Source organism: Archocentrus centrarchus, chromosome 14 (genome assembly GCF_007364275.1).
Source record: "Archocentrus centrarchus isolate MPI-CPG fArcCen1 chromosome 14, fArcCen1, whole genome shotgun sequence".
Classification (NCBI taxonomy): domain Eukaryota; kingdom Metazoa; phylum Chordata; class Actinopteri; order Cichliformes; family Cichlidae; genus Archocentrus; species Archocentrus centrarchus.
Window position 1 is genome coordinate 26,490,454 of NC_044359.1, and position 25,897 is coordinate 26,516,350.

General features: G+C 43.4%; 1 protein-coding gene across 1 annotated transcript; it reads right to left on the reverse strand.

The window, feature by feature from the left end:
- Positions 1-11,293: 11,293 nt before the first annotated feature.
- On the reverse strand, positions 11,294-15,493 carry LOC115792457 (calpain-2 catalytic subunit-like). Its single transcript, XM_030746991.1, has 12 exons — positions 15,251-15,493; positions 15,044-15,131; positions 14,842-14,957; positions 14,539-14,672; positions 14,237-14,426; positions 14,078-14,152; positions 13,814-13,899; positions 12,970-13,041; positions 12,513-12,670; positions 12,123-12,280; positions 11,629-11,640; positions 11,294-11,500 (listed from the first exon to the last, which is right to left on the reverse strand). The coding sequence occupies exons 1-12, from the start codon at positions 15,467-15,469 to the stop codon at positions 11,294-11,296; spliced, it is 1,515 nt and encodes a 504-aa protein (XP_030602851.1). The 5' UTR covers positions 15,470-15,493.
- Between the last annotated feature and the right edge of the window lie 10,404 nt (positions 15,494-25,897).

A 25,897-nucleotide genomic window follows, 5' to 3' on the forward strand; every position in this document is an offset into this window, starting at 1 on the left:
AAAGGCACTGTTCAATAATTAAAACACAATATCAACCCCCACCCCCCAAAACACTATGTTAAAAACATAACATTACCATATTAAAAGAAAAAGAATAAAAATAAAGTCAGAAACCAGAAAACCTGGTTAAACAGAAAAGTTTTCAACTATTTTTTAAATGATGCCACAGAGTCAGCTAAATGGAGCTGGAGTGGTAAACAGTTCCAGAGCTTTGGTGCCACTGCCTAAAAAGCTCTGTCCGCCCTGATCATTAGTCTTGTATGTGGGACAACTAAAAGACTTTGATTTTGTTGTGTGAGAGACTGTTGGCTTCTTTTTGTTTCTTTTTTTAAAAATGGTTTTTAAAATGCCTGGATCCATTTTAAATATCGAATTTATATCGTATCGGCCGATATCCAAATGTAAAATATCTGTATCGGTATCGGACATAAAAAAGTGGTATTGTGCCATCCCTAATATATATATATATATATATATATATATATATATATATATATATATACCTGTTGAATTATGAATTAAAGATGATTTTTGCTGGCAATCTCTTGCCCATCCTTTCAATGGCCTGATGGACCCTGCCGTATGAAGATTAACACAGAAGCACATGACCTTAAATTAAAAGCTTTTGCAGGATCTCAAGTGCATCTTTTTTTTTTTTTTTTTTTTCCTCCCATGTTTTTTTCTCCCATGTTTTTTTCTCCTCTGTTTTTTGCATAGTTCTGTAGAAACAAGCTTCTTCATGCAGAGGAATGTTTGAAATAATTCAGCTTTTCTTCCCTGGAATCCTAACCTCCACCTGAGTCTCAGTCTTCATATCAAAAGCATATTGTTTTTTCTTTCTCTGGCTCTCATTTACCTGAACTACCATGCTGTTTCCAGAGAGAAACATATTCATAAAACATGCACTTACAGTGTATTATTTTTGTTAGTACATTGCTCAGTCTCTCACACTCTCACATCAGGTCTGCTTGTTTTTTCTTTTGGTAGAATGCTGGACTGAGGCTGATGATTGTGTAAGGGGGGGGGGGGGGGGGGGGGTGGGGGGTAGACATAATAGAAACATGTAAAGCAAAGAAATAATATAAGAGTATGCCATAAGAGAAAATGAACAAATAAAATAGTAGTCTAGAGTTGTCACTACTTATATGTCTGATCACCATGTCACACATATGAGTACAGACTTACAGTCTGGAGTATGAAGGAAAGCTATAATGGGTTCTGGCTGAGAGGAAGAGTTTGAGCAATGAAACAGATTTTCTGATAGAAATGCCTCACGGAAACATAACATTTGTCATGCTTCTTGATAATGTTCATCAAATACTCTTTCTGCTGAAGGCAAATACAAGTCAGGGCATGCTGACATACAGTCAACAACCAGGAGCGATAGTTTAGAACTTTTGAATAATGAACATATTTTTCTGTGCTCTTATTTTTTGATTGTATATATTTTTATTGTGAACACATCAAGAAACTTTTTTTCTACTATGATCAGCTGAGCAAATGAAAACTTTTTGTTGTTGTTGTTCTTGCCAAGATTAGTTCCTCAGAACTGTCACACACATTTTACCATGATCTTATCTAGCTGACTTTGTGATAGTTGCTATCATTTTCATTTATTTGGAATCAAGAGTTGGAGAGGTGAGAAGAAGTGAGTGATTGCTGCAGTTGGATGGCTCAAAGGGCAACATGGTGGCACAGTAATTCCTCACAGCAGGAAGGTCCTGGGTTCACATCCACCATGTCCCTGGGGCCTTTCTGTGTGGAGCTGGCATGTTCTCCTCATGTTTGTGTGGGCTCTCTCCGGGTACTCGGGCTTCCTCCCACAGTCCAAAGAATCCAGTTAGAGCACACACACCATTCTCTTCACCTTCTCTGTTTGCCTCTACGTGACCGTTTAGTACTGTAAAAGATTCCACAGTAAATCCAGGATCAGATGAGACACCACAGTACCAAGTGTGGAAAGTGAGACAGTGTAGCAGAGCCTTTAGGGAGTAAAAGTAACAGAGGGTAACAATGTTTATTCATCAAGGATTTTGTGATTACAGAAACAGGGATGGCCACAGCACCTCACTCTGAATTCTGTTTATCATCTGACCACTTGATGCACTGAATGGTGAATCCAATTGAGGGGCTACACACACACACACACACACACACACACACACACACTCATACAACTGTCTGAAAAGAAAAAAAAGACTGGGACATAAAAATGATGAAAGCAAAGCTCTTCAGTAATGCTTAAGAACGAATGAAAAATTTTCAGTAACTTATTTACAGCACACGTTTAGTGCTATGTAGATTCTCTGAAGGAAGAATCTATTGAAGGAATTTGTTTTATATATACACACACAATATGTTTATATTGATTAAAGATATGCACGACCTGATCATCCAGTAAGGTCTGGGCTATAAAAATGATAAACCTGCTCTGAGAAAGTTGATATCCACTGATATGATACCTGTTACCTCCAACTGCTGTTTCAGGATTTATCATGCCAGCTAACCAAAGTAAGTCTGGCTATGTTGTCTTTTATAAATTTATTTGAAAAAGAAACGACTTGTTGTGAGGCACAGATGCTCCCTGATGTCTGTGCTTCAGTTTTGCTGAATAAAGATCTAGTGTTATAATTGTGTTATTTGGGACTCATTAGCATGTTTGCCTTTGACCATTCAAAACATGAAAACCACAGGGTGATGTCACAGTGGCTGTAAAATGTAGACTTTGTAAAAGTGCACTTGACAATTTAATCAAGTTGTCATGTCCTGGGCTGTTTGCCCAGCGTTTTGTGTTAATAGTTTATTTCCTGAGTTTGTCCTCCCTGTATGTTTGTCATGTTCCTAGTGTTGTGACTCGTCTGCGTGTTCCTTGTTTTATCACTTCCTGTTTTATGTAAATCTACATACTGACTCTTAATTTTCCATTCTTGGTAGATTTCTTCACAGCATCAGTCAGTGGGGTCTACTGTTTCCAGTGGGGTATGTCTACATGTCATATGACACATATGTATACAAGAACAATCAAATGACCATGTCTGATTGTGTCACGGCTGGCCGCTGTGCAGGCAGGAAGGAGGACCCCAAAACACAGAACTCCAGGATGGGTGTAATTTACTCACACACTTTATTTACACAATCTTACACAAATAAACATGAGCTCTCTCCAGAATAGACCTGACGGGGGAGAGACGAGAAACTGACCTAACACGACTAGACATACATGAGCGACAGCGGGGAACAACCAATGACACGACAACAGGCAAAGAAAACATCAGACTTATATACACAGGAGGTAATGGGCAAATGGGAAACAGCTGGGAGGGAAACACAGGCAGAAAAACTAAACCTAGAGCACAAAGACCAAAGACCTACCAAAAAAACAGAAAGTAACCTGACACTGAACACAAAGAACACTTAGGGAACACATAAGCACACCAGAACAACAGGGAGACAAACACAGAAACCAAAATGAAACAGAACTATACAACAAAAACATAAAACACTGGGCCACCAGCCCAGGACCATGACAGATTGTGACTGTAATGATCCTTAGTTATTTAACTAACTCTGTTATCTTGGAGCTTTTGGCAGGGGATTAAATTGACCTACGTCTCAGCACAGTTTTCTATCTTTGACACTGAAGATCACCACAGCTCCTTCAGTGGTTCTCCTCTCTTCCCTCTGAAAATTTGGGAATGGAAACCAGGGGGTGGAAAAAAACTTGTGTATGAACATTTTTCCTCTGATTTTTCATCTGTTGTGAAGTGTGCTCTTTTGGTACCTGGAACAATGATTTAAATAAATCTATTGAGTGAAGATGCAGACATATGTCCTTGTCTGAACTGCCAACAGCTCATAAACTAGTCTGCTCATGCCTAAGAGGTCAGAAGTCATAATATTTGGAAAGACTGCTTCAGTATAATGCATTTAATTTAACATTACATTTTGTAAGATGAAAAGAGAATATTTAAGAATAAATATTAAAAGTATCCCTTTCTTTCTCATAGCTATTGTTTTCAGCCTTTTTCTATGTTGAATGCAATTTTGCAGCTCCAGAATTTACCTCAGTGTGTTGGAGAGCGTCCTGGCCTCCTGCATCACTGGCACGGAAGCTGCTCTGTGGCAGAGAAGAAAGCTCTGCAGAGGATGGTGAAGGCTGCAGAGGACAGTTGGAGTCAGCTTCTCCACCACCACTGACATTTACACTTCCAGATGCAGGAAAAGGGCCCCACACACCCAGCACACACACTTTCTGTTCCACTCGCCTCAGGTAGGAGGCTGAGGAGCATTAAGAGCAGGACCACCAGACTGAAGAACAGCTTCTTCCCTGAAGCTGTAGACTGTTGAACACTGGTGGGGTTGTGTAGCTGCACTGCTCTCCCTCCAAAAATCCTTGCACACACTCATGCTGCTGTCATTGCACAATCATCCCTGCTGTGGCAACAAGTGTCACTACCTCTGCTACATCACAAACTGTTTACTGTATATTGTTCATATTTATTCAATTATGTATATGTGTGTGTGTGTATATATATATATATATATATATATATATATACCTGTTGAATTATGAATTAAAGATGATTTTTGCTGGCAATCTCTTGCCCATCCTTTCAATGTCCTGATGGACCCTGCCGTATGAAGATTAACACAGAAGCACATGACCTTAAATTAAAAGCTTTTGCAGGATCTCAAGTGCATCTTTTTTTTTTTTTTTTTTCCTCCCATGTTTTTTTCTCCTCTGTTTTTTGCATAGTTCTGTAGAAACAAGCTTCTTCATGCAGAGGAATGTTTGAAATAATTCAGCTTTTCTTCCCTGGAATCCTAACCTCCACCTGAGTCTCAGTCTTCATATCAAAAGCATATTGTTTTTTCTTTCTCTGGCTCTCATTTACCTGAACTACCATGCTGTTTCCAGAGAGAAACATATTCATAAAACATGCACTTACAGTGTATTATTTTTGTTAGTACATTGCTCAGTCTCTCACACTCTCACATCAGGTCTGCTTGTTTTTTCTTTTGGGAGAATGCTGGACTGAGGCTGATGATTGTGTAGGGGGGGGGGGGGGGGGGGGGGGGGGGGCGTAGACATAATAGAAACATGTAAAGCAAAGAAATAATATAAGAGTATGCCATAAGAGAAAATGAACAAATAAAATAGTAGTCTAGAGTTGTCACTACTTATATGATCACCATGTCACACATATGAGTACAGACTTACAGTCTGGAGTATGAAGGAAAGCTATAATGGGTTCTGGCTGAGAGGAAGAGTTTGAGCAATGAAACAGATTTTCTGATAGAAATGCCTCACGGAAACATAACATTTGTCATGCTTCTTGATAATGTTCATCAAATACTCTTTCTGCAGAAGGCAAATACAAGTCAGGGCATGCTGACATACAGTCAACAACCAGGAGCGATAGTTTAGAACTTTTGAATAATGAACATATTTTTCTGTGCTCTTATTTTTTGATTGTATATATTTTTATTGTGAACACATCAAGAAACTTTTTTCTACTATGATCAGCTGAGCAAATGAAAACTTTTTGTTGTTGTTGTTCTTGCCAAGATTAGTTCCTCAGAACTGTCACACACATTTTACCATGATCTTATCTAGCTGACTTTGTGATAGTTGCTATCATTTTCATTTATTTGGAATCAAGAGTTGGAGAGGTGAGAAGAAGTGAGTGATTGCTGCAGTTGGATGGCTCAAAGGGCAACATGGTGGCACAGTAATTCCTCACAGCAGGAAGGTCCTGGGTTCACATCCACCATGTCCCTGGGGCCTTTCTGTGTGGAGCTGGCATGTTCTCCTCATGTTTGTGTGGGCTCTCTCCGGGTACTCGGGCTTCCTCCCACAGTCCAAAGAATCCAGTTAGAGCACACACACCATTCTCTTCACCTTCTCTGTTTGCCTCTACGTGACCGTTTAGTACTGTAAAAGATTCCACAGTAAATCCAGGATCAGATGAGACACCACAGTACCAGCACACGTTTAGTGCTATGTAGATTCTCTGAAGGAAGAATCTATTGAAGGAATTTGTTTTATATATACACACACACACAATATGTTTATATTGATTAAAGTTATGCACGACCTGATCATCCAATAAGGTCTCTGATTGGAGTAGGCAGCACTCACGAGTCAAACAGGGCCTTTAATTTGAGCACGTACTGATCCTGAAGCAGAAAGCCTGGGCTATAAAAATGATAAACCTGCTCTGACAAAGTTGATATCCACTGATATGATACCTGTTACCTCCAACTGCTGTTTCAGGATTTATCATGCCAGCTAACCAAAGTAAGTCTGGCTATGTTGTCTTTTATAAATTTATTTGAAAAAGAAACGACATGTTGCGAGGCACAGATGCTCCCTGATGTCTGTGCTTCAGTTTTGGTGAATAAAGATCTAGTGTTATAATTGTGTTATTTGAGACTCATTAGCATGTTTGCCTCTGACCATTCAAAACATGAAAACCACAGGGTGATGTCACAGTGGCTGTAAAATGTAGACTTTGTAAAAGTGCACTTGACAATTTAATCAAGTCAATGAAGCATTAAGTAAAAAGTGTATTATATAGTACTCATGGTCTGCTTCTACATTGCAGTCATGACTACATGAATAAATGATAGAAGGGAGTGATCATAAAAAGATGAAGACTAAATATTTGGCCTATACAGGTTTGCCATACAAAGGAAAAAAGTTATGTTATCAGCCTCGTCTCCCCTCTAGAAAATGTCCAGCTTTCCTGCTGATGCAGGAAGAATCAGCTCCAGTCAAAGTCTGACTGCAGGAATCTTCTCATGCAGTTTTCCCCACTTCCTCTTATCTAGTTGGACACAGAGATGAAACAAAAGAAAAGGCAGTTTATAGAATTTTCAGTCATACTTGTTATGGCTAATTTCTGTACAGTAAAGGCTGCTCTCATGTTAATGGTCTGTGTTTACTCAGTTCTTGTTCTTTTTAACAAGGGGAATATAGTAATAAAAATAATGGCTGTACCATCACAGCCAGTTAATGGTGGTGTGAATTTAGATAGATCTGTTATTTTCTGTCATCTAACCCACCCTTTCATTTACAACAAATGCTGCAACATTTTAAAGGAGCAGTCTTAATTTTTTATAATTAGTTCTTGTGCCAACAAGTGCAGCGAGGTCATAGCTGCACCTGAAATATGAAAAACACATTCATAGAAACTGTTTTGATACAGGTTATATTGTGAATGAAGGGTGAGATTCTTCAAAATATTTGCACTGTATAAAATACCCTGAACACACAGTTTTGTTTCATATTATTTCTGGGAAGGGTTTATGGAGGATAAGAGCTGTGAGACAAGCAGTACTGAGCTACACAACAGGCCAGGCCAGAAGAGCACATTTCAAAGGTGAGACTGAAATTGTGTATGACTTTCTCTGAACTGGAAGGGTCTTTTAAGAGTGGCTCTGCTCTTTCTTTCAGACCAGACTGAGCAGCAGTGAGAGTGAACCGCTCATTTCAAAGTTCAGGCTTGATCAACTGGAGAGAGAAAATGCAGGTGATTATATTGATTTATTCATTGCATTCGTGCAAACATACTACTGATCAGTTTCAAGTTGAATAACATGCTCCACTTGTGTGTTAACAGACAAACCAAAGGTGGCCTTTTATGCATCTTTGACTAATGCACAATATGTTGGACAACACAGAAATCACAGTGAAATTGACCAAGGTCTTCATCAACATTGTCAGTGCTTAGAGTCCAACTCCAGGTAAAGTCATATGAGCTGAAAATAATTAATAGACTCATGTAAATCTACATACTGACTGTTACCCTGAACACAGTTTTGTTTCATATTATTTCTGGGTAGGGTGTATGGAGGATGAGAGAGCTCTGACTAATGCACAATATGTTGGACAACACAGATATCACACTGAAATTCATCAAGGTCTTCACCAACATTGGTAATGCTTACAGTCCAACTACAGGTAAATACTGGAAGTCATATGAGCTGAAAATAATTAATAGACTCATGTAAATCTACATACTGACTCTTAATTTTCCATTCTTGGTAGATTTCTTCACAGCACCAGTCAGTGGGGTCTACTGTTTCCAGTGGGGTATGTCTACATGTCATATGGCATATACAGTGTATCACAAAAGTGAGTACACCCCTCACATTTCTGCAAATATTTAAGTATATCTTTTCATGGGACAACACTGACAAAATGACACTTTGACGCAATGAAGAGTAGTCTGTGTGCAGCTTATATAACAGTGTAAATTTATTCTTCCCTCAAAATAACTCAATATACAGCCATTAATGTCTAAACCAGCGGCAACAAGAGTGAGTACACCCCTAAGAGACTACACCCGTAAATGTCCAAATTGAGCGCTGCTTGTCATTTCCCCTCCAAAATGTCGTGTGACTCATTAGTGTTACTAGGTCTCAGGTGTGCATAGGAAGCAGATGTGTTAAATTTTGTAGCACAGCTCTCACACTCTCTCATACTGGTCACTCAAAGTTCCAACATGGCACTTCATGGCAAAGAACTCTCTGAGGAGCTTAAAAGACGAATTGTTGCGCTACATGAAGACTGTTATATAAGCTGCACACAGAGTACTGTTCATTGTGTCAAAGTGTCATTTTGTCAGTGTTGTCCCATGAAAAGATATACTTAAATACTTAAATACATGCAGACATGTGAGGGGTGTACTCACTTTTGTGATACACTGTATGTGTTCAAGAACAATCAAAGGATCATGTATAATTGTGACTGTAATGATCCTTAGTTATTTAACTAAATCTGTTATTTTGGAGCTTTTGGCAGGGGATTAAATTGACATTTTGAACCCAATTTGAACCCATGGCTGCCAAAATTTCCAGTTTAAGCCCTTAAAATAATTATTACAATAATGTGTGTGATAAGTAATTATATTAAAGAAAAAGCTACTTCTCTTCTACTTAGTTAAATCCAATAAATCACTTTCTAAAAGCGTTTCTGTGCTTTTCTGTGTGTCATTAAAAACATGTATTATATGTACACAGTCTCCAGACTTTCTCCCCCCACCCATTCAGGAAATAGTTTGGAACAATTATAAACATGGCTAGACCCCCCCCAATCCCCACCCCCTTACTACCCAAGCCTACCTCAAACTATGAGCAAGAGATAAATGATTGAAGCCATACTGGCACCGACGTCACAAGGTCCGCATCAGGTGTTGAGGAACCAGGGCATACTGACAATAAGTGGGCTACTGAAACAAGGCTACAGCACAAATGGAAGCGAGATGAGAATCAGGAACTGTTGGAATACCACTACACATGTAATCCCAGTAAAAGGGGTTACATGAAGAGGATGTGGAACCTATGAACTCTTCAACCCCCAACATCGAAACAGTTAGTACCTCAGGGTTCCAACATACGCAACAAGCAACTGCTATCGCAAATAGAGATTGATGAGGTACAACAAAAATGCTGCAGCAAGGTGGAGCCAGGACAAAAGGTCAGGAAGGAGATATTATCATCCACAAACTCTGAAACAGGGTACGAAGTCCCAATAATAACTAGTACGTTGAATGCCAGAGCAGCTGACCTGAAAAATAAGATCATGGCTAAGCTAAAACATGGGACCCCTGATGAAGTACCCTCTGAAAGTCTATTAGAGAACATGAATGCAGCACTACAGACAATCCATATTTTGACCATCACTGAAAACCATTAATGTATACCATGGCAACAGTGATCCTTGAGATGCTTGGCCATACAATGAACAGCCACAAGGAGCAGTACCCTCTATGGAAAAGAAGGCTAGAGGCTAAGATCAAGGCGGCACAGAGAGAAGTTAGCCAGCTATCAGAGTTGCAAAAAGGTGTGATGAAGAAAGGGGTGCCTAAGAAATCCAACAGGCTGTCGATACAAGGCATGAGAGATTGCCAAGCAAAGTCCTGGCTAACTGCTTGAAGAGGTATAACAGTCAAGAGAATAAACCAGATGTTCAAGATGTCCAAGAAAGAGTCTCACATATGAAGAGCATACCAAGGAGACAGCACCATGCCCTGTCATGATACACACCTAATGGCTAAAGAAGCTAACTGCACTCCATGAGCCCCCGGCCAATAACCTGCTCAGTACAACATGGAAACTCCTGTCAGGCTTCATAGCAGCTAAGATGAGCAGCCACATATCTCAGTACATGAGCTGGGCCCAGAAAGGAATTGCTAGATACCAGGGGAGCAAAACACCAGCTACTGGTAGATAGAGCAGTCACTCTAGACTGCAAGACCAGGCTGACCAACCTGTGCACTGCCTGTATTGATTACAAGAAAGCCTATGGCTCGATGCTGCACACATGGATCCTGGAATGCCTCGAACTACACCAGATCAACAGGACCCTAAATGCCTTCCTCAAGAACTCATCAGGGATGGGGAGAACCACTCTAGAGGCCAACTTCAACCCCACTGCACAAGTCACCATCAAGTGCAGGATTTACCAAGGAGATGCTCTGCCCCCCCTGCTGTTATGTATAGGTCTGAACCCCCTCAGCCAGATCATAAACAAGAATGGCTACAGATACCGACTACAGAATGAAGCAACCATCAACCAGCTCCTCTACATGGATGACATCAAGCTATATGCCAGGAGTGAACAAGATATCAATTCACTACACACCACCAGGAGCTAAAGAAATGACATAGGAATGTCATTCAGACTGGAGAAGTGTAGTTGGATAGTAACAAAGAGAGGGAAGGAAGTCAGAACTGGGGGGCTTGCTCTACCAGAAGGCAACATTGGAAACACTGAAAATACAGTGGTATGAGCAATAACCAATGAAGGAAAATCGTGAAAATTATCAGGGGTGCCCAAACTTTTGCATACAGCTGTAACTGAAAGTACCTTGGAATCCAACAGGCAAATGGATAAAGAGTCCTGAGAGGTCAGCTGAATGGGAAAAACAACATGCAGGCAATCAACACCTACACCCTGCCAGTTATCAGATACCCTGCTCGGATAATAAGCTGGCCAAAGGAGGAGATAGAAGACACTGACAAGACAAGAAAGCTCCTTACCTTGCACGGAGGATTTCACCTCCAAACCATAGTTTCTTTTGATAAGTAAATATTTCACGTCATGAGTATGCTGGTTTTGTTAGACTATGACAATGAGATAAATTAACTCTTTACTATGTGAAAACAGCCATAAAAGATTGTGTTAGATTGTGCTTTCAGCCAACTGTCAGTCAGATCCAAATAAGCCACTTTCTTTTGGAACAAAGGTCTTCAGTGGGACTTACCCACTGAAATGTCAAAACCTTTACCTGATCTCGGTATCAGCTTTGGTGTAGACAGTGAGAACAAAGTCTGCAGTCTTGTTGGGTTCCTTGGTGAACGGGATGATCACATACTCTCCAGGTTCCAGACTGTGTAGTTCAATCAGCTCTCTCGCCAATCCATGAGACCGCTGTGCCTTCACAGGCCTGTTCCTGTGAAAGAAAGAGTCGTCCAGGCGTCCTTGTGGAGTCTGTGAGAAATATGAAGGAATGAATGTGATGAAATTGTTTCCTGGGTTTCGGTGTACTTTGTTATTTTGTTGAATTTGTTTTCAGTGCACAGGCAAAGTTTCATGAATGTATTATTGTTTGTACTTACCCCTGGTGGGATCTGTTGATTGTAAAATGGGAAGAATTTGAGTTTTGGAGGGAGAAAGCCTTCTTTCCATAGAAACATTAAACAATGTGAAGTCAGTTAATTTTGTTTCCATTTTTTATTATTATTATTTTTTTAATCAGACTAACTTTGCTGTCCAACTAGGTAAGTACGAGTGCCTTAATAATGTCATAGAACTGACATTTGAATAAATGTTTAATTTTATTTATTCTCCTTTGTTAGTGTTAAACACTTATTTACATTTCAGGATTTCAGTTTTGCATGAAGAAAGGCTTGTTTCCATAGAAACATTAAACAATTAATGTGAAATGCTTTTTTAATTTATATCTTACTAACTCAACCATCCTGCTAGGCAAGTACCACCTTATTAGTAATGCCATAGATTGTTGAAAAATGATGCTATACTTTTTTTTGGTCTCCTTTGTTATTCAGTTGTAGTATTTAATAATTTATATGAGAACATTTCAGAATAATACCTTATATATAGCAAGTCTAACTGGGTAGAGACGTATCTCGTTGCGGCACCTCTGCTGAGGTTTCTCCATCAGGGAGATCAAGATGTTTGTGTCCTCTGGCTCCTCCTTGTCTAGAACACTCACCTGGATGCGATACTGAGGGTTTGATGCAAAGGTAGCTGCAGAGAGTCGGAAACATTAACAATGCTAATTAATATGTTTAACATTTGCAGTGGTTTTTGTTCACAGATGTATGAAAAAATAAATAAAAGCCATATTAATCTTGGCAACATTTACAATGCAGTGGTTTTTGTACTTATATGGAAAAAAGGAACAGAAAGAAAGATCAAAATCATATAAGTCTTGTAGTGATGGTTAAAGTTTAAAAACAAATGAATCAAGTGGGCTCACAGTTATTTATGGGACCACCTGCAGATCTCCCTGCTACCCAGCTGCCTTCATAATCCACACATTTCCACTGACATGTGAAGTCACCATCAGTAAAGTTAGGGGTCTCACAGCAGATGGATAAATAACCAAAATAGTACCAGAAGTCCTCCAATTGCATCCTGACAGACAGATAAGCATCCAAACAATCAGGTTTTTCTTATAGTAAAATGTTATAAGACATCACTGATTGAAAGCATCCTGGATAGTTTTAGAAAACTTTTTTTTGTTATGTTACCACAACAAGAAACTTTGCAGTGGGTAAAGTGAAAACAAACACTGATGAAGCATTATATATATATATATATATATATATATATATATATATATATATATATATATATATATATATATATATATATATATATATATATATATATATATATATATTAATGTGGGACTTTTTATTAAGCTAATTTACCAGAACTCTCCATCCTCACGGTTAAAACACTTTTTCCAAACTTCTGGCCTCACTTTGTTCCACAAATCTGACCTGAGAACATGAAACAAATAAGTTAATGACAGACTTCAGTGCAGCAAAACAGATTTGCTTTATATACACAAGCAACATATATATTATGGCTGGGTATCCTTAGTCATATTTTTGACAGGTCTTTCCTGTAGGTGTCGCCACATGTTTTTTGGCAAAGTCAAATCTGGTATTTCTCTTTTTATGGTAGATGACTAGTTTGCACTGACTGAACCCTCTGTTTTCCCTCATAAAGTTGCCTCTTTCTTATTTTGCTAATGATGTGCTTAAACAAAATGTTTGTCATTTGGCTGGATGTTCTTAAGTTGTTGTGTACAGTAGAGAGGATTCTGCGATCATCCGCTAGTGTTGTGTTCTGTGCATTTCTGCAGATTTTTACTTTGCAGAGCTCACCTGTGTGTGTTCTCTGTTTTGTACCAAACTGACCCCTCCTAATGTTCCCACTACACTGCAGCTCTGATGTTTAGAGCTTCTTTAACTGCATGCTGCAGGTTTATAACAGCTTTTAAGTGTAAATCTCACACAGAATAACGTATTTTTACGTGCTTAGTTTATGAAACCATTAATTAAAAATAATAACAGTTATTGAGTGAATTATATAAATACATCTGAAGAAATGTAAATAGAGGTATGATTGTAAAAAGAAATGCATATTCAAGTTCCACATTTGAACTGCATAATTATTATAACACTGGAACTTGAATGTGTTTTGGTATAGAGCTAAAAAGTTATACGGACCCAGCCTTATAACTGGATGTTTGATTAAATCAGTTACTTGTCACTCCACTTTCCGTTCCACTCCAGTTCACCCCATGGATTCATGACTCGCACCAGCCTGACTCTGGAGCCGTTTAATTCCACCTTCAGATGAAATAATAAAGTGAAAAAAAAATCAGAAACTGAAAATGCCTCTGCACCATTATCACCAAATATTGGTTAACTGATGCAATTTTGCTTCAGTTAAACTCTCATAACACTTCTTTTTCTCCACCCTTTTTCTATGTTGAATGCCACTTTACTTTGCAGCTCCACAATTTACCTCAGTGACACCTGTGACAGAGTAGGCATGCCCAAACACCAAACCACTGACAGAGACAGGATTGCCCGCAGTATCCTGAAAATGACAAAAGGACAAAGTTCAAGTTAAAACCATTGTTTTTTGGATGTTTTGTTGTTCCTCCAATAATGTGGTTCTTACCTCTTTGGGTACAGTCCAACAGCAAATCAGTGATTTGCAGACAATGGCTCTTCTTAGTGTGAGCCAAATCTCCCCATGATCTGGTGAGTTGGGCTCCTTGAGTTTGTAAGTCTGGATCACACCTCCAGTGAAATCTTTGCAGGCCTCTGATGGATACCCAGCATCCATGTCTGCATATGAACCACAAACTCTGAAGAAGACACACAGAGAATGAGAAATACTTTTAAATATATGACATTTGTATCACAGATGTAATCTTCTAAACTATTATACATATGAAAGCATGTGAGGTGGTTACATACTTGGCATATGCTTTCTCCAGCAGAGGAGCCCAGAACTCATGTCCACATTTTGACCTCAGAGACAGTAACTCCTTATTAATTGTTGGCAGATAATCATCAATGACAACATCTACCCACTTTCCAAACCTCCAGAACTGAAACAGAGAGGACAGGTAAGAATAACACAATGCAGTGTGTGTGTGTGTGTGTGTGTGTGTGTGTGTGTGTGTGTGTGTGTGTGTGTGTGTGTGTGTGTGTGTGCGTGCGTGTGTGTGTCTGTGTGTTTGTTTGTTTTGTGATAGCTTTAAGTTACTAATTCATCACCCTGAAGTGAAATATTCCTGCATAATTTCTGAAGGATTGCTCCATAGGCACAACTTGTGCCATCAGATCTTTTTGGAACGTCAGTGCGGATATTGTGGCCACAAACCAGCAGTTACCTGTTAAAAGAAGAAAATGAATAGTCTTCTCAAGATGTGCCTCAGTTTTTGTTGTCATTAGTGACAAGCAAGAAATTTTTGCTTACCCACTTGGCCTTGACCAAAATCAAATCGTGAGGCTCCGTCCACACAGAAAGCCGGCTTATCATTGTTATTTTGTTCTCTCAATAACTCCTGGAAAAGAGTGAAAATAAATCTGATGTAGACAAGCAAAGAATCTGTATTTCCCTGCTGTACAGAAATGCACATAATCCATCAGATGTGAAAGGAAAAAATATTTTAAATGATTTTACTCTTGGTCGAAGCCATTTCACATCTTTCACATCAGGCAGGTCACCCAAAGAACTACTGTCAGGGGGGAACTCGTCGTCCACAAACAATCGTCCTCTACGGAGGCAGTAATCTTTGAGCTTAGCAAAGTCTTGATTTTTGAACTTGGTAGGGTTGGAGGGACTTCCCTCGCTGCCATCTTGGTAACACAAGTTGATGAGAGGAGTTTCAGATTTAGCCATGATGATCAAAGTCTTCAGACAGATTCTGGAACAAGAAGAAAGATAAACTGAGAGGCTTCAAACTTGAATTTGAAATACAAAAGCTTTTGTAGAGACCAACAGATTATTACCTGAGCACGGTGACAGCCAGCTGCTGTTTTCTTGTAAGAGAACTACCTTGGAATTGCCAAATATGATATGTGCAGCACACAGCTCGTTTCTTATTTTCACAGTCTCACATAAGGCTGGAGTCCCGTCCCCAAAGATGTAGGAGCGCTATAATGAGAACAAAACGCCTCACTGAAACCAGAAATATATATCTCTCTCTCTGTCAATATATATCTGTATATAGCTATGGCAGAGCCGGCCAGAGGCATAGGTGACATATGCGGCTGCCCTGGTCGTCAGGGGGCCCCCAAGCTCACCCACATTTGTCATGAAACTTTTTTGTTTTGTTTTAATTTTTTACATTTGGCAATGTCCTAAAAGAAAGAAGAGATTATTCCAACTGTCCAGAGTTGTACACTTATATAAACGCTAATTCAGTGAGTTTTTTCCCACGTCAGCGTCAGGTAGTTTGGGCAGGCATCGCATCAGTAGTTGTGTCCTGATTGTTCGTCAGTTTCGGTCATTTGTGGATGAAGCTACAGAAGAGAAATGTGACAGAAAGGACCATTACCACTGAGGCAGAGAGGAAGAAAAGGAGATGATTAGAGGGAAAAGACAACGGTATGTTTCCATGAGCAATTACAATAGTTTATATTTATTTTATTTTTTTTTTTTGTAACCAGCTCCAAACGTAGTTAGCTATCACAAGCTGGCTAGGTATGGTAGTTATCATGTCGCTATATCTCTATGAAACAAGAAGCTGTCAGTCTGTGTCACCGTCCTCAGTGTGTTTCTAGATAATATACATTTTGCTTGGATCTTATTGTCATGATCCTGGGTTTATGAGCCAGCGTTTTTAGTTTTAGGCTTCCATTTTTCTATTTCTATTGTTAATGTTTCCGTTTCCTAGTTTATTGTGTTTTTGCAGTTTTGAATTTTTGTCTTTTTCTGGTAATTTCTGGTTGGTTTCATTGTTTCTGTCTTCAGGATTCTTAGTTTAGTTATCTGAGTTCTGGTCTTGGTTGTTGTTCATTTTCTATTTAATCCTGTTTGAGTTCTCATGCTTCCTGTGTTCCTGGTTTTGTTTGGTGTGTTAGGGATTATTTTTTACTCAGTGAATAAAGGACAAATGTTTAAAGGTAAACTCCAGTAAATTAAATAATAAACAGTGGATCAACCAAATAATAAACAATTAAATAATACAGTAGACAGAGAGCAACAGATCAGAAAGTACTAGACTAACTTCTCTGTTCCAGTACATCTTATCTTGAGAAACGGCCACAAGGACGCATAACTAAAACATCAGGAAGATGATGTGCTTCATGACTCCACAGCTGAGGAATCATGAGTCATGAAAACCAGCTTGTGACGAAGGTCAACCCATAGTGCCCAGAGATTGTTTATGTTATAGATAACAGGAGGCTGACAGTATAAAAATGTTCTGGTTAGACAGGAACACGGGCTCAGAGAGAGAGAGATTTGGCCATGTGTGTATTTTTTCTGATTCATTAATACTGTGGCGAGCTTCAGTCACAGAAGAAGAAGACCTTGTAGCTTTCTGCTATTCCTGTAGCCACCAACTGGTTGCCCTCAGGAACTGCACTTTTATTAGCACAAGCCAGAACAGCTATACAGGAAAAGGTAGCCCGAGGTCATCGGCCATCATAGCCATCTCAGTCATGGTGGCCAATTATCAGTCACCTTCAACAACCATGTGCAACTGACATCATGAACCAAAACCCACAGTAAGACTAACACAGCATCACTGACTAACTAAAGAACACCAATAACTAATAACACCCAAACATCAACGTAACAGTCCCATGAGTCCTTGCTCAGTGGCATCTCCCATTGGCTGCCACATAGCCCCCACCAGAAGGGGTTAGTCATCCCCGACAACCCCATCGCCCAACACAAAGTCTCTCAAATGTCCTGGAGCTCGTCTTAGACGAACAGGCTGCCTGATACCAGCAGGGGGGGTGTCGTCCTGGTTAGAACATGGGGCACCACCAGCACCCCCTTCTCCAACGGTCAGTGAGGCAAGGGGCCGATATGGTGAAAGTCTGTCCTGGTGCAACACTACCATGCGCCCCCGGCCGGGCATGCGGACCCGATACACCATGTCCAACAGCCGTGCCACAATGTCGGCAGGCCCTTGCCAGTGACTACAAAGCTTGGGGGACACACCTTTCTTGCGGACAGGGCAATACACCCAGACTTTATCCCCCGGTGCAAAAGCCTTTCCCCTGCACCTGGAATCATAGGCTCTCTTCTGCCACACTCCCGCTTCGGCCTGGGCTTGGCGAGTGTAGTCATGGGCCACCCGCAGACGTTCCCTCAGCCTCCGAAGGTAGTCCATTTCGTTCCCTCCAGCAATCTCCGGTTCAGGTGGGGTTCCAAACACCAAGTCCACTGGTGTGCGGAGTTCGCGCCCAAACATGAGGGCGGCAGGTGTGCATTGGCTGGACTCTTGGACAGCAGTTCGGTAGGACCAAAGGACCAGGGGCAGATGTTGGTCCCAGTCCCACTGGTGTTGACTGGTGAGGATGGCAAGTTGAGTAGCCAGTGTGCGGTTGAACCGCTCAACCAGACCATCACTCTGAGGGTGGAGTGGTGTTGTCCTAGTCTTGTCCACCCCAAGCCGCCGGCAGACCTCCTTAAAGACCTGTGACTCGAAGTTCCGCCCTTGGTCACTGTGGAGTTCAGCGGGGACCCCAAAGCGAGTGAACATCTCTTCCACCAGCTTTTCCGCGGTTGTAATTGCACTCTGGTGCGGCACTGCATACGCCTCGGGCCACTTCGTGAAATAATCCATGGCCACAAGTATGTACCGATTGCCAGAGTCAGTGGTGGGGAAAGGTCCCAGAATGTCAACCCCTACCCGTTCCATCGGGGCCCCCACCAAGTATTGTTGCAATGGAGCGCGGCAACGCTGAGTTGGTCCCTTTTGGGCCGTACAAGTGTCACAACAGTGCACATGTAACTCCACATCTTGTCGGCAGCCAGGCCAATAGAACCTTCCCCTCAGGCGGTGGAGGGTCTTAGCATTCCCATAGTGCCCCCCCCCCACTGAACCATGAACAAGCTCAAGTACCTTGGGGCGTAGCGACTGGGGCACTAGCAGCTGCAGTATGTCCTTACCCTGTTCTGGGGCGTGCCATCTCTGGTACAGGAGGTCATCACAAATCTCCAGGTTGCCCCACTGGGAGTAATAGGCTTTCGCCTCAGGTCCTTGCGCTGACACCCCCATCCACTCAGGGCACTGTGCACTCTCCAGCCAGCCCTTCACCTGAACCAACACCGTGTCTGCCTCCTGCTGTTGCCTCAGTTGTTGCAGGGTCAGAGGGAGCCAACCTTCTCCACTGGTGGTAACTTGAGCAGCTGCTACAGTCATTGCTGACTGGCCCCGTTCTTCTTGCTGCTGGCAGTAACGACACTCTACTGCTACACAGGGGCGTCTGGAGAGGGCATCAGCATTGCCATGCTGAATCCTGCTCGATGCTGGATTTCAAAGTCATATCCCTGAAGTACTTCCAACCAGCGGGCCACTTGGCCCTCCAGATGCTTGAAGTTTAGGAGCCAAGTCAGAGAAGCATGATCGGTGCGAAGGAGGAAGTGGCTACCCAACAAGTAGGGACAGAAGTGCCGTACAGCCAGTACTACAGCCAACAGCTCGCGTCGAGTAACACAGTAGTTTCTCTCAGCTCGATCCAGGGTGCGGCTGAAGTAGGCCACAGCACGCTCTCCACCTCCATACTGTTGGGACAGGACAGCCCCAACTCCTACATTGCTGGCATCAGTGTCCACAATGAAGGGTTGTTGGGGATCCGGATAAGCCAAAACAGGGGTGTTTGTGAGAGCCTCTTTGAGTTGGTCAAAGGCTGTGGCACACGTGTCGTCCCAACTGAAAGGCTGGCCCTTGTTGGTCAGGCGGTGGAGAGGACTGGCAATGGTGGCAAATCCCCTGATGAACCGGCGGTAGTATGATGCCAGGCCTAGGAAGCTCCGAAGCTCTCTGACATTCACGGGGGTCGGCCAGTCCTGAACTGCAGCCACTTTGGCAGGATCTGTGGCTACCCCACGAGCACTAACCACATGCCCGAGGAAGGTGGTCTCCCTCGCCAGCAGTTGACACTTTGCCGGGTTCAATTGCAGCCCAGCTTGTCGGACAGCAGTGAAGACCTCACTCAGGTTGGACAGCGCTTTGTCAAAGTCGTTGGCGTGCACCAACAGGTCATCCAGGTACACAATGCAGCGGGTACGGGGGATGTCAGCCAGTACTCTTTCCATCAGTCTTTCAAATGTCACGGGGGCATTGCAGAGTCCAAATGGCATAACCTTGAACTGCCACAGTCCTTGTCCAAGGGTAAAGGCAGTTTTTAGTCTTGCTTCAGGTGCGAGCTCTACCTGCCAGTAGCCACTGCGCAAGTCGAGGGAGCTAAACCAGCTGGAACCTGCAATGTGGTCAAGCGCATCATCTATCCGTGGAAGAGGATAGGAGTCCTTTTTGGTGACAGCATTGAGGGGGCGATAATCTACGCAGAATCGCCAGCGACCATCCTTCCTCCTCACCAAGACAACTGGGAATGCCCACGGGCTGTCAGAAGGTTCAATCACACCGGCAGCCGCCATCTCACAAATCATATCCTCCACCGCCTGTCGTTTTGTGAGGGGCAGCCGGTGTGGGCGAAGGCGAACAGGCTGGGCAGAGCCGGTGTCAATGGTGTGTTGGACTAGCCCAGTGCGCCGGCAGTCTTTGTCACTGGCAGCAAAGATGTCCATGTTGTCGTCCAGGAGGCACTTTAACTGGTGGTGCCGGTCAGGAGTCAGGCCGGCGCCACACATAGGTCGTGGACAGCCATGGTTGTCTCAGCTGATGGAAGGTTGGCAGACCCAATCGTTGGGGATGAGGTGAGATGTGACAATGCGGGGCCACCCGCAGTGGTCGGTGTGGCACCGGGATCCGGCGCCTGCTTGAGTGCAGCTGCCTGAAGACTTGCTTGTCTGTTTTTGATCTTCTTTTTACTTTTCCGGCCACGCTGGAGGGCCAAAGTCTCCGTGCCAAGGGTGATGGCTGATCTTGACACGTCAACACAGGCCCCCCAGCGAGTCAGCAGGTCCAAGCCGATGATGCAACAGTCCTGGATGTTGGCGAGCCAAAACTCATGTACCAGCTCCGTACCTTCCACCTGGATTTGCAGAGACTTCTTCCCTTTCATGCCAGTCCTCTCTCCAGTCACTGTCATCAACTGAGTGTTGGCTGGTGACCACCCGCCTGCAAGTGGGTTGATTGTGCTTGGGAGGACACCAGGTCGTATGAGGGAAATAGTAGACCCTGTGTCAATGAGGGCCCGGCTAGGTTGGCCATCAATATTACAATGCAGGTATAGCCCTTTCTCGTGACCTAGCCGGTTCACCAGCGTGCATCGTCCTTGGAGGGGGGTAGGCAGCCGAAGTGGTGGTCCCCTCACTAGGCCACTCGGCCGTCGTTTCCCTGTGGCTGGGTAGCTCTGGCCTTTGGAGTTGGTGCAGGGCAGTCACGTGCCACATGGCCAGGCTCGTCACACCGATAGCAGCAACCCGTTAGTCGCCGTGGACGTCTTCGGACTGCCCTGGGTTGAAGCTGGCAGACCTCTGCTATGTCCTCCAGCCCCTCAGGGTCCGCTGCTCTCACATAAGGGTGGTGGGTGAGAGCTCTCTGCTGGTTGGGTCGTGAAAAGAGCACCAACTCGGCCCGTTCGGCTTCATGGAGAGCCCCGCTGAGGGACTGGGGCATGGCGAGGCGGACATGTTGGCGCAGCCGCTCCAGGGACAGCCCTTGCAGAAAGGCGTGTAGGCTCAGCTCCTCCTGGGCAGCCGGAGGGAACTCCGGATAGCCGCGTCTGGCATGCAGCTGCACATCTGCAGCAAAGGTGCCCAGGCTCTCTCCTTCCTGACGACAGCGTTTGGCTAGTTGTTCTCTGCTTTGGTCGGTGGAACGCCGCTGCCCAAACCGCCTTTCCAGTGCCAGGGTGAGGGCCCGAAGGTCCTGCTGCTCTGCTGGGGCCAGATCGAGAAGCACCTGTAGCGCAGTCCCCTCCAACGCCAGGGCCAGGTGTGTGGCAGCTTCCTCATTGCTCCAGCCACTGTGGCATGCTGCTAGTCAGACTTGCGAGAGAAAGGGCTCCAGTGGTGTCATCCCATTGTACTTTGGTAGCTTGGCTAATGTCTTGGGCGCAGCTCTTGCCTGCTGTGAGCTAAACATAGGCGCTAGCGGAGCTGTCTCGCCAGTGGGAGAAGCTGTATCATTAGCTATTAGCTCACCATCTTCTGCACGCAGCAGACTGTCGTCCTTCCTCCCTGCCAGTAGAGGGTGGCGGAGTCGTGATGCGCTGGCCCCGTCTGGGAAGCTTGGCAGGCATAGATCACCGGCTCGACCTCTTTGACGCTGCATCGCATCCTCAAGAAAATGTAGGTCTTGCTCTATGGCACATTGTAGTTCTTCAATCTCTTTCTCCATTCCAGGAGGGCGCTCTATCCCACTTCTGACACCAAATGTGGTGAGCTTCAGTCACAGAAGAAGGAGACCTTGTAGCTTTCTGCTATTCCTGTAGCCACCAACTGGTTGCCCTCAGGAACTGCACTTTTATTAGCACAAGCCAGAACAGCTATACAGGAAAAGGTAGCCCGAGGTCATCGGCCATCATAGCCATCTCAGTCATGGTGGCCAATTATCAGTCACCTTCAACAACCATGTGCAACTGACATCATGAACCAAAACCCACAGTAAGACTAACACAGCATCACTGACTAACTAAAGAACACCAATAACTAATAACACCCAAACATCAACGTAACAGTCCCATGAGTCCTTGCTCAGTGGCATCTCCCATTGGCTGCCACAATGCATTAAATGTTTTACTTTTTTAATTAAAGTGTTTCAGGTGTCTTCCTTCACAAAAAAAACTGTTTACCTGACAGGTGTTTGATTGTTTCTGGTTTATTCTCCTGTTAAGTTAATTTAGTCCTGGTCTCTGTTCCTTGTGCTGTAGTTTAAGGCCTCCTCTTGTGTCTCGTTACCCGTTATGATCTTTTAACAGCATGATAACACATTTCCATACCTGTCAAGTTTTGTATTTAAAAATAAAAATAGAAAATAAAAGTGATGTCATTGCCTAATTTGCATAATTGGTAATTTGCATGTAGTTGCAATCGAGGCTGTAGGAGAGATGTAATTATCTTTGGATAGACAAAAGGTGTAGAAAAAACACCCTAAATATGTTTAGAACTACAAATGAACTTTATGAAATAACTTAATAACTTTAATGCTTTGCCTAGACCCACATTAAATAGATCAGTTTTGTCCCATATTGTTTAATGTTAGAATAAGAAATTTAATGAAAACACTTATGTGGGGTGCGACTGCTAGCTACATTCAAGCCTTCTCCTTTATCTGGGCCACTGTTCACAATTTGTGTAAGAAAACTCGCTATCGCCTGTCTCAAAGGTTGATAAAGGCCAAAGTGAGGTCCAGGGGTGGGAGCGGGTAGGCAGGTTCAGTGTTTAAGTGAAGGTTCGGGGTTGGAGGGTGGAGTCGAAGTGAGGGAGGTCTGGGCAATGCCAAAGTGTAAGAAGGGATGCAGTAAGAAGGCTTTATGTACACAAACACGGCGAAAACGTGCTCGCTAGTTGATTTTTGGGGAAAAAAAAGCCCTAAGCTGGCAACACTGAGCTGAACCGAGGTCCAGCTGTTTTTCCTGCCCGAGCCCCTTCCAGAGCCCCAGCCCGAGCCCACAGCAACCACACCAGATCCCCGACCCGAGCCCAAGTGTCATGTAACGGCTGTGTGGCAGGCAGAAAGAGGACCCCAATGCAGGACATGCCAGGCAAAGGTAAAAGGTAATTCCACTTTATTTACAGGTGCTGAACAAAAAGCCGGATTAGGCAGAGCTAGTGGCAAAATTAAGTGCAGAAATACCAGACTTAATTCAAAGGCAGAACAGGACACACAGCAGGAGAACATTCGAAGACGACAACGCGACAACAGGCAGAGAAAACACGGGACTTAAATACACAGGAGGGCTGATGAGGGAAGAGGAAACAGGAGGGAACACAGGTGACACTGATTACCTTGACGAGACTAGGGGAAGCGAAACTGAACACAACAGACAGGGACCGGATTCCTATCAAAATAAAATGGGAAGACAGAAGGGGGAACCACGATGCAGACTTGACACCAGGAAACACAAGGAACTAGAAAGCAAACTAAATCCCACAAACAAAAGAAACCCAGAACAGAATGGACAAAAATAAGCAAAACAAAACATGGGGTCCACAGGACCGTGGACCATGACACCGAGCCCCAGCCTGAGCCCACAGCAGCCACGCCCGCGCCCGGACCCGAGCCCCAGCCACCACCAGAGCCAGAGCCCCAACCTGAGCCCACAGCACCTGCGCCAGAGCCCCGACCCGAGCCCGAGCCCCGCCCAGAGCCCCGACCCGAGCCCACAGCAGCAGCAGCACCAAAGCCCAAGCCCTGTTCTGAGCCCACAGTGGCCAAGCCCAAGCCCCATCCAGAGCCCACAGCAGCCAAGCCCGCAGCAGATCCCCTGTTGTTCTGTTTGTTGTTCTGTTTTGGCCACGGAACTGTTTGGACTTTTGTGCTCCCTTGTGTTTTGTTTTGTTCTGTTTGTTCTGAGTTTGAGCTGCTGGCCTAGCCCAGTTCAGCCTTCTGTGTGTTTCCAGCAATAAAGCTGAGTTTTTTGAGTTCGCGGCTGAGTCATGTGTCCTGCATTGGGGTCCTCATCCTGCCTGCCACACACCTTTACATGACATTTACATATTACAATTGGTTTATTTACTAACCTGTAATAAGGTGCATAAATCACGTATTTCCTAAAAAACCTATGGCCTCTAGATTGGAAATGTCATGCATGGATGGCTTTTTTGCATTTGCGCAATATTTCTAAAATGAGAAACATCCTTTCTCAGAGTGATGCTGAAAAAGGCTGACTGTTGGGTTTTCTCTGTAATCGTTGTGGTCTTTACCTTAGAGTGCCTTGAGGCAGCTGTTTGTTCTGGGTTGGCACTGTATAAATAAAATTGAATTGAACTGAATTGAAAAATTGAATTAAAAAGGCTGAAACAGTAATGCATACTAAAAAAAAAAAAAAATTAATGATCAACTTTAACCCTCCAGCATTAATAATGATTAAGTTCATTGGACACTGAAGTGGTATGAAGGGGGGCCCCAAATCAAATGTTGCTTAGGACCCCTTCAAGGCTTGGGCCTGCTCTGAGCAATGGGAGGGAGATTAAGGGTGGCGAAGGAATAATCAGAGAAAAAATCCTATCGAACTGCCAGACACCGCCACCCTGGGAGTTTCACTCAGGGAATTAAATTCCTTCACTATACTGGTTTGCCCATGGACGAGGCAACAGATGTTCAATATTAAAACCACAATTTTATGTAAGGGGGAAAAGAATTAAAATATGACAAGCTCAGGAGACCTAAGGAACAGAATTTTGTTTTCTTTTGTTTTTAAATTAGGAGCTGCAGCTCTATGGGGGCAGGGAGGACAGGATTGCTCTGCAAAAAAGAAAAGAAAATCAATCATCCAGATATGTGATGACCACAGCTTTGAGGAAAAAGCCACAGTCCCACAAAACCACCGCAAACACGAAGAAAAGGGCGCAGGGGGACACCACCACCCAAGCCACCAGCAACTGAGACAAGATGGCAGCGGCTCCAATCAGCTGGGAGCACTAGGTATTGCAGCTCCAGGTGAGTCCGCTGTGGAGCGCTGCATCGACTAAACCAGGAGTTAGCACTGGAAAAAAAAACAAACATCAAACCTAAGCTCTAAAACCCACTTACCTACTTCAAGACAGTCTTAGGAACACATTAGGCAAGGAGAACTGGAAGAGAAAGTGTAAACTGCAAACCTGCTTGACTCTTGTCACTACAAAGGACTGATGACCTACTAGTCCAAACGTGTTGAAGTCTGCTCTGGGGCCTCCTCCCGGTATGACATGTCCTGAACACCTCACCCTAGAGCAGTGGCTCTCAAACTGTGGCGTTCACCTATGACACCCGCTTTATGCACCCGGTGTAAATGCCACAATTATGCAACTATTCCACTCTGCAAAACAAAAGTAATGTCTATGTTGCCACACAGTGAGAAATCCCAGTGTCAGTAAGCCAAATGAGCGTGAGTGTGTGTGTGTGTGTGTGTGTGTGTGTGTGTGTGTGTGTGTGTGTGTGTGTGTGTGTGTGTGTGTGTGTGTGTGTGTGTGTGTGTGCGCGCGCGCGCACAAATTGAAATATCTCAGAAATGTTTTTGATATGTTGCTGTTTGAAAC

What these genes read in the sequence shown, in the direction of transcription:
- LOC115792457 (XM_030746991.1), bottom strand. Translation starts at nt 15,469, where the DNA reads ATGGCTAAATCTGAAACTCCTCTCATCAACTTGTGTTACCAAGATGGC. An exon ending in CTGTCACAGGTGTCACTGAG is followed by an intron (nt 13,900 to 14,077) that starts GTAAATTGTGGA and finishes TTTCATCTGAAG; the next exon opens with GTGGAATTAAACGGCTCCAG. An exon ending in CGTGAGGATGGAGAGTTCTG is followed by an intron (nt 12,671 to 12,969) that starts GTAAATTAGCTT and finishes TCTGTCTGTCAG; the next exon opens with GATGCAATTGGAGGACTTCT.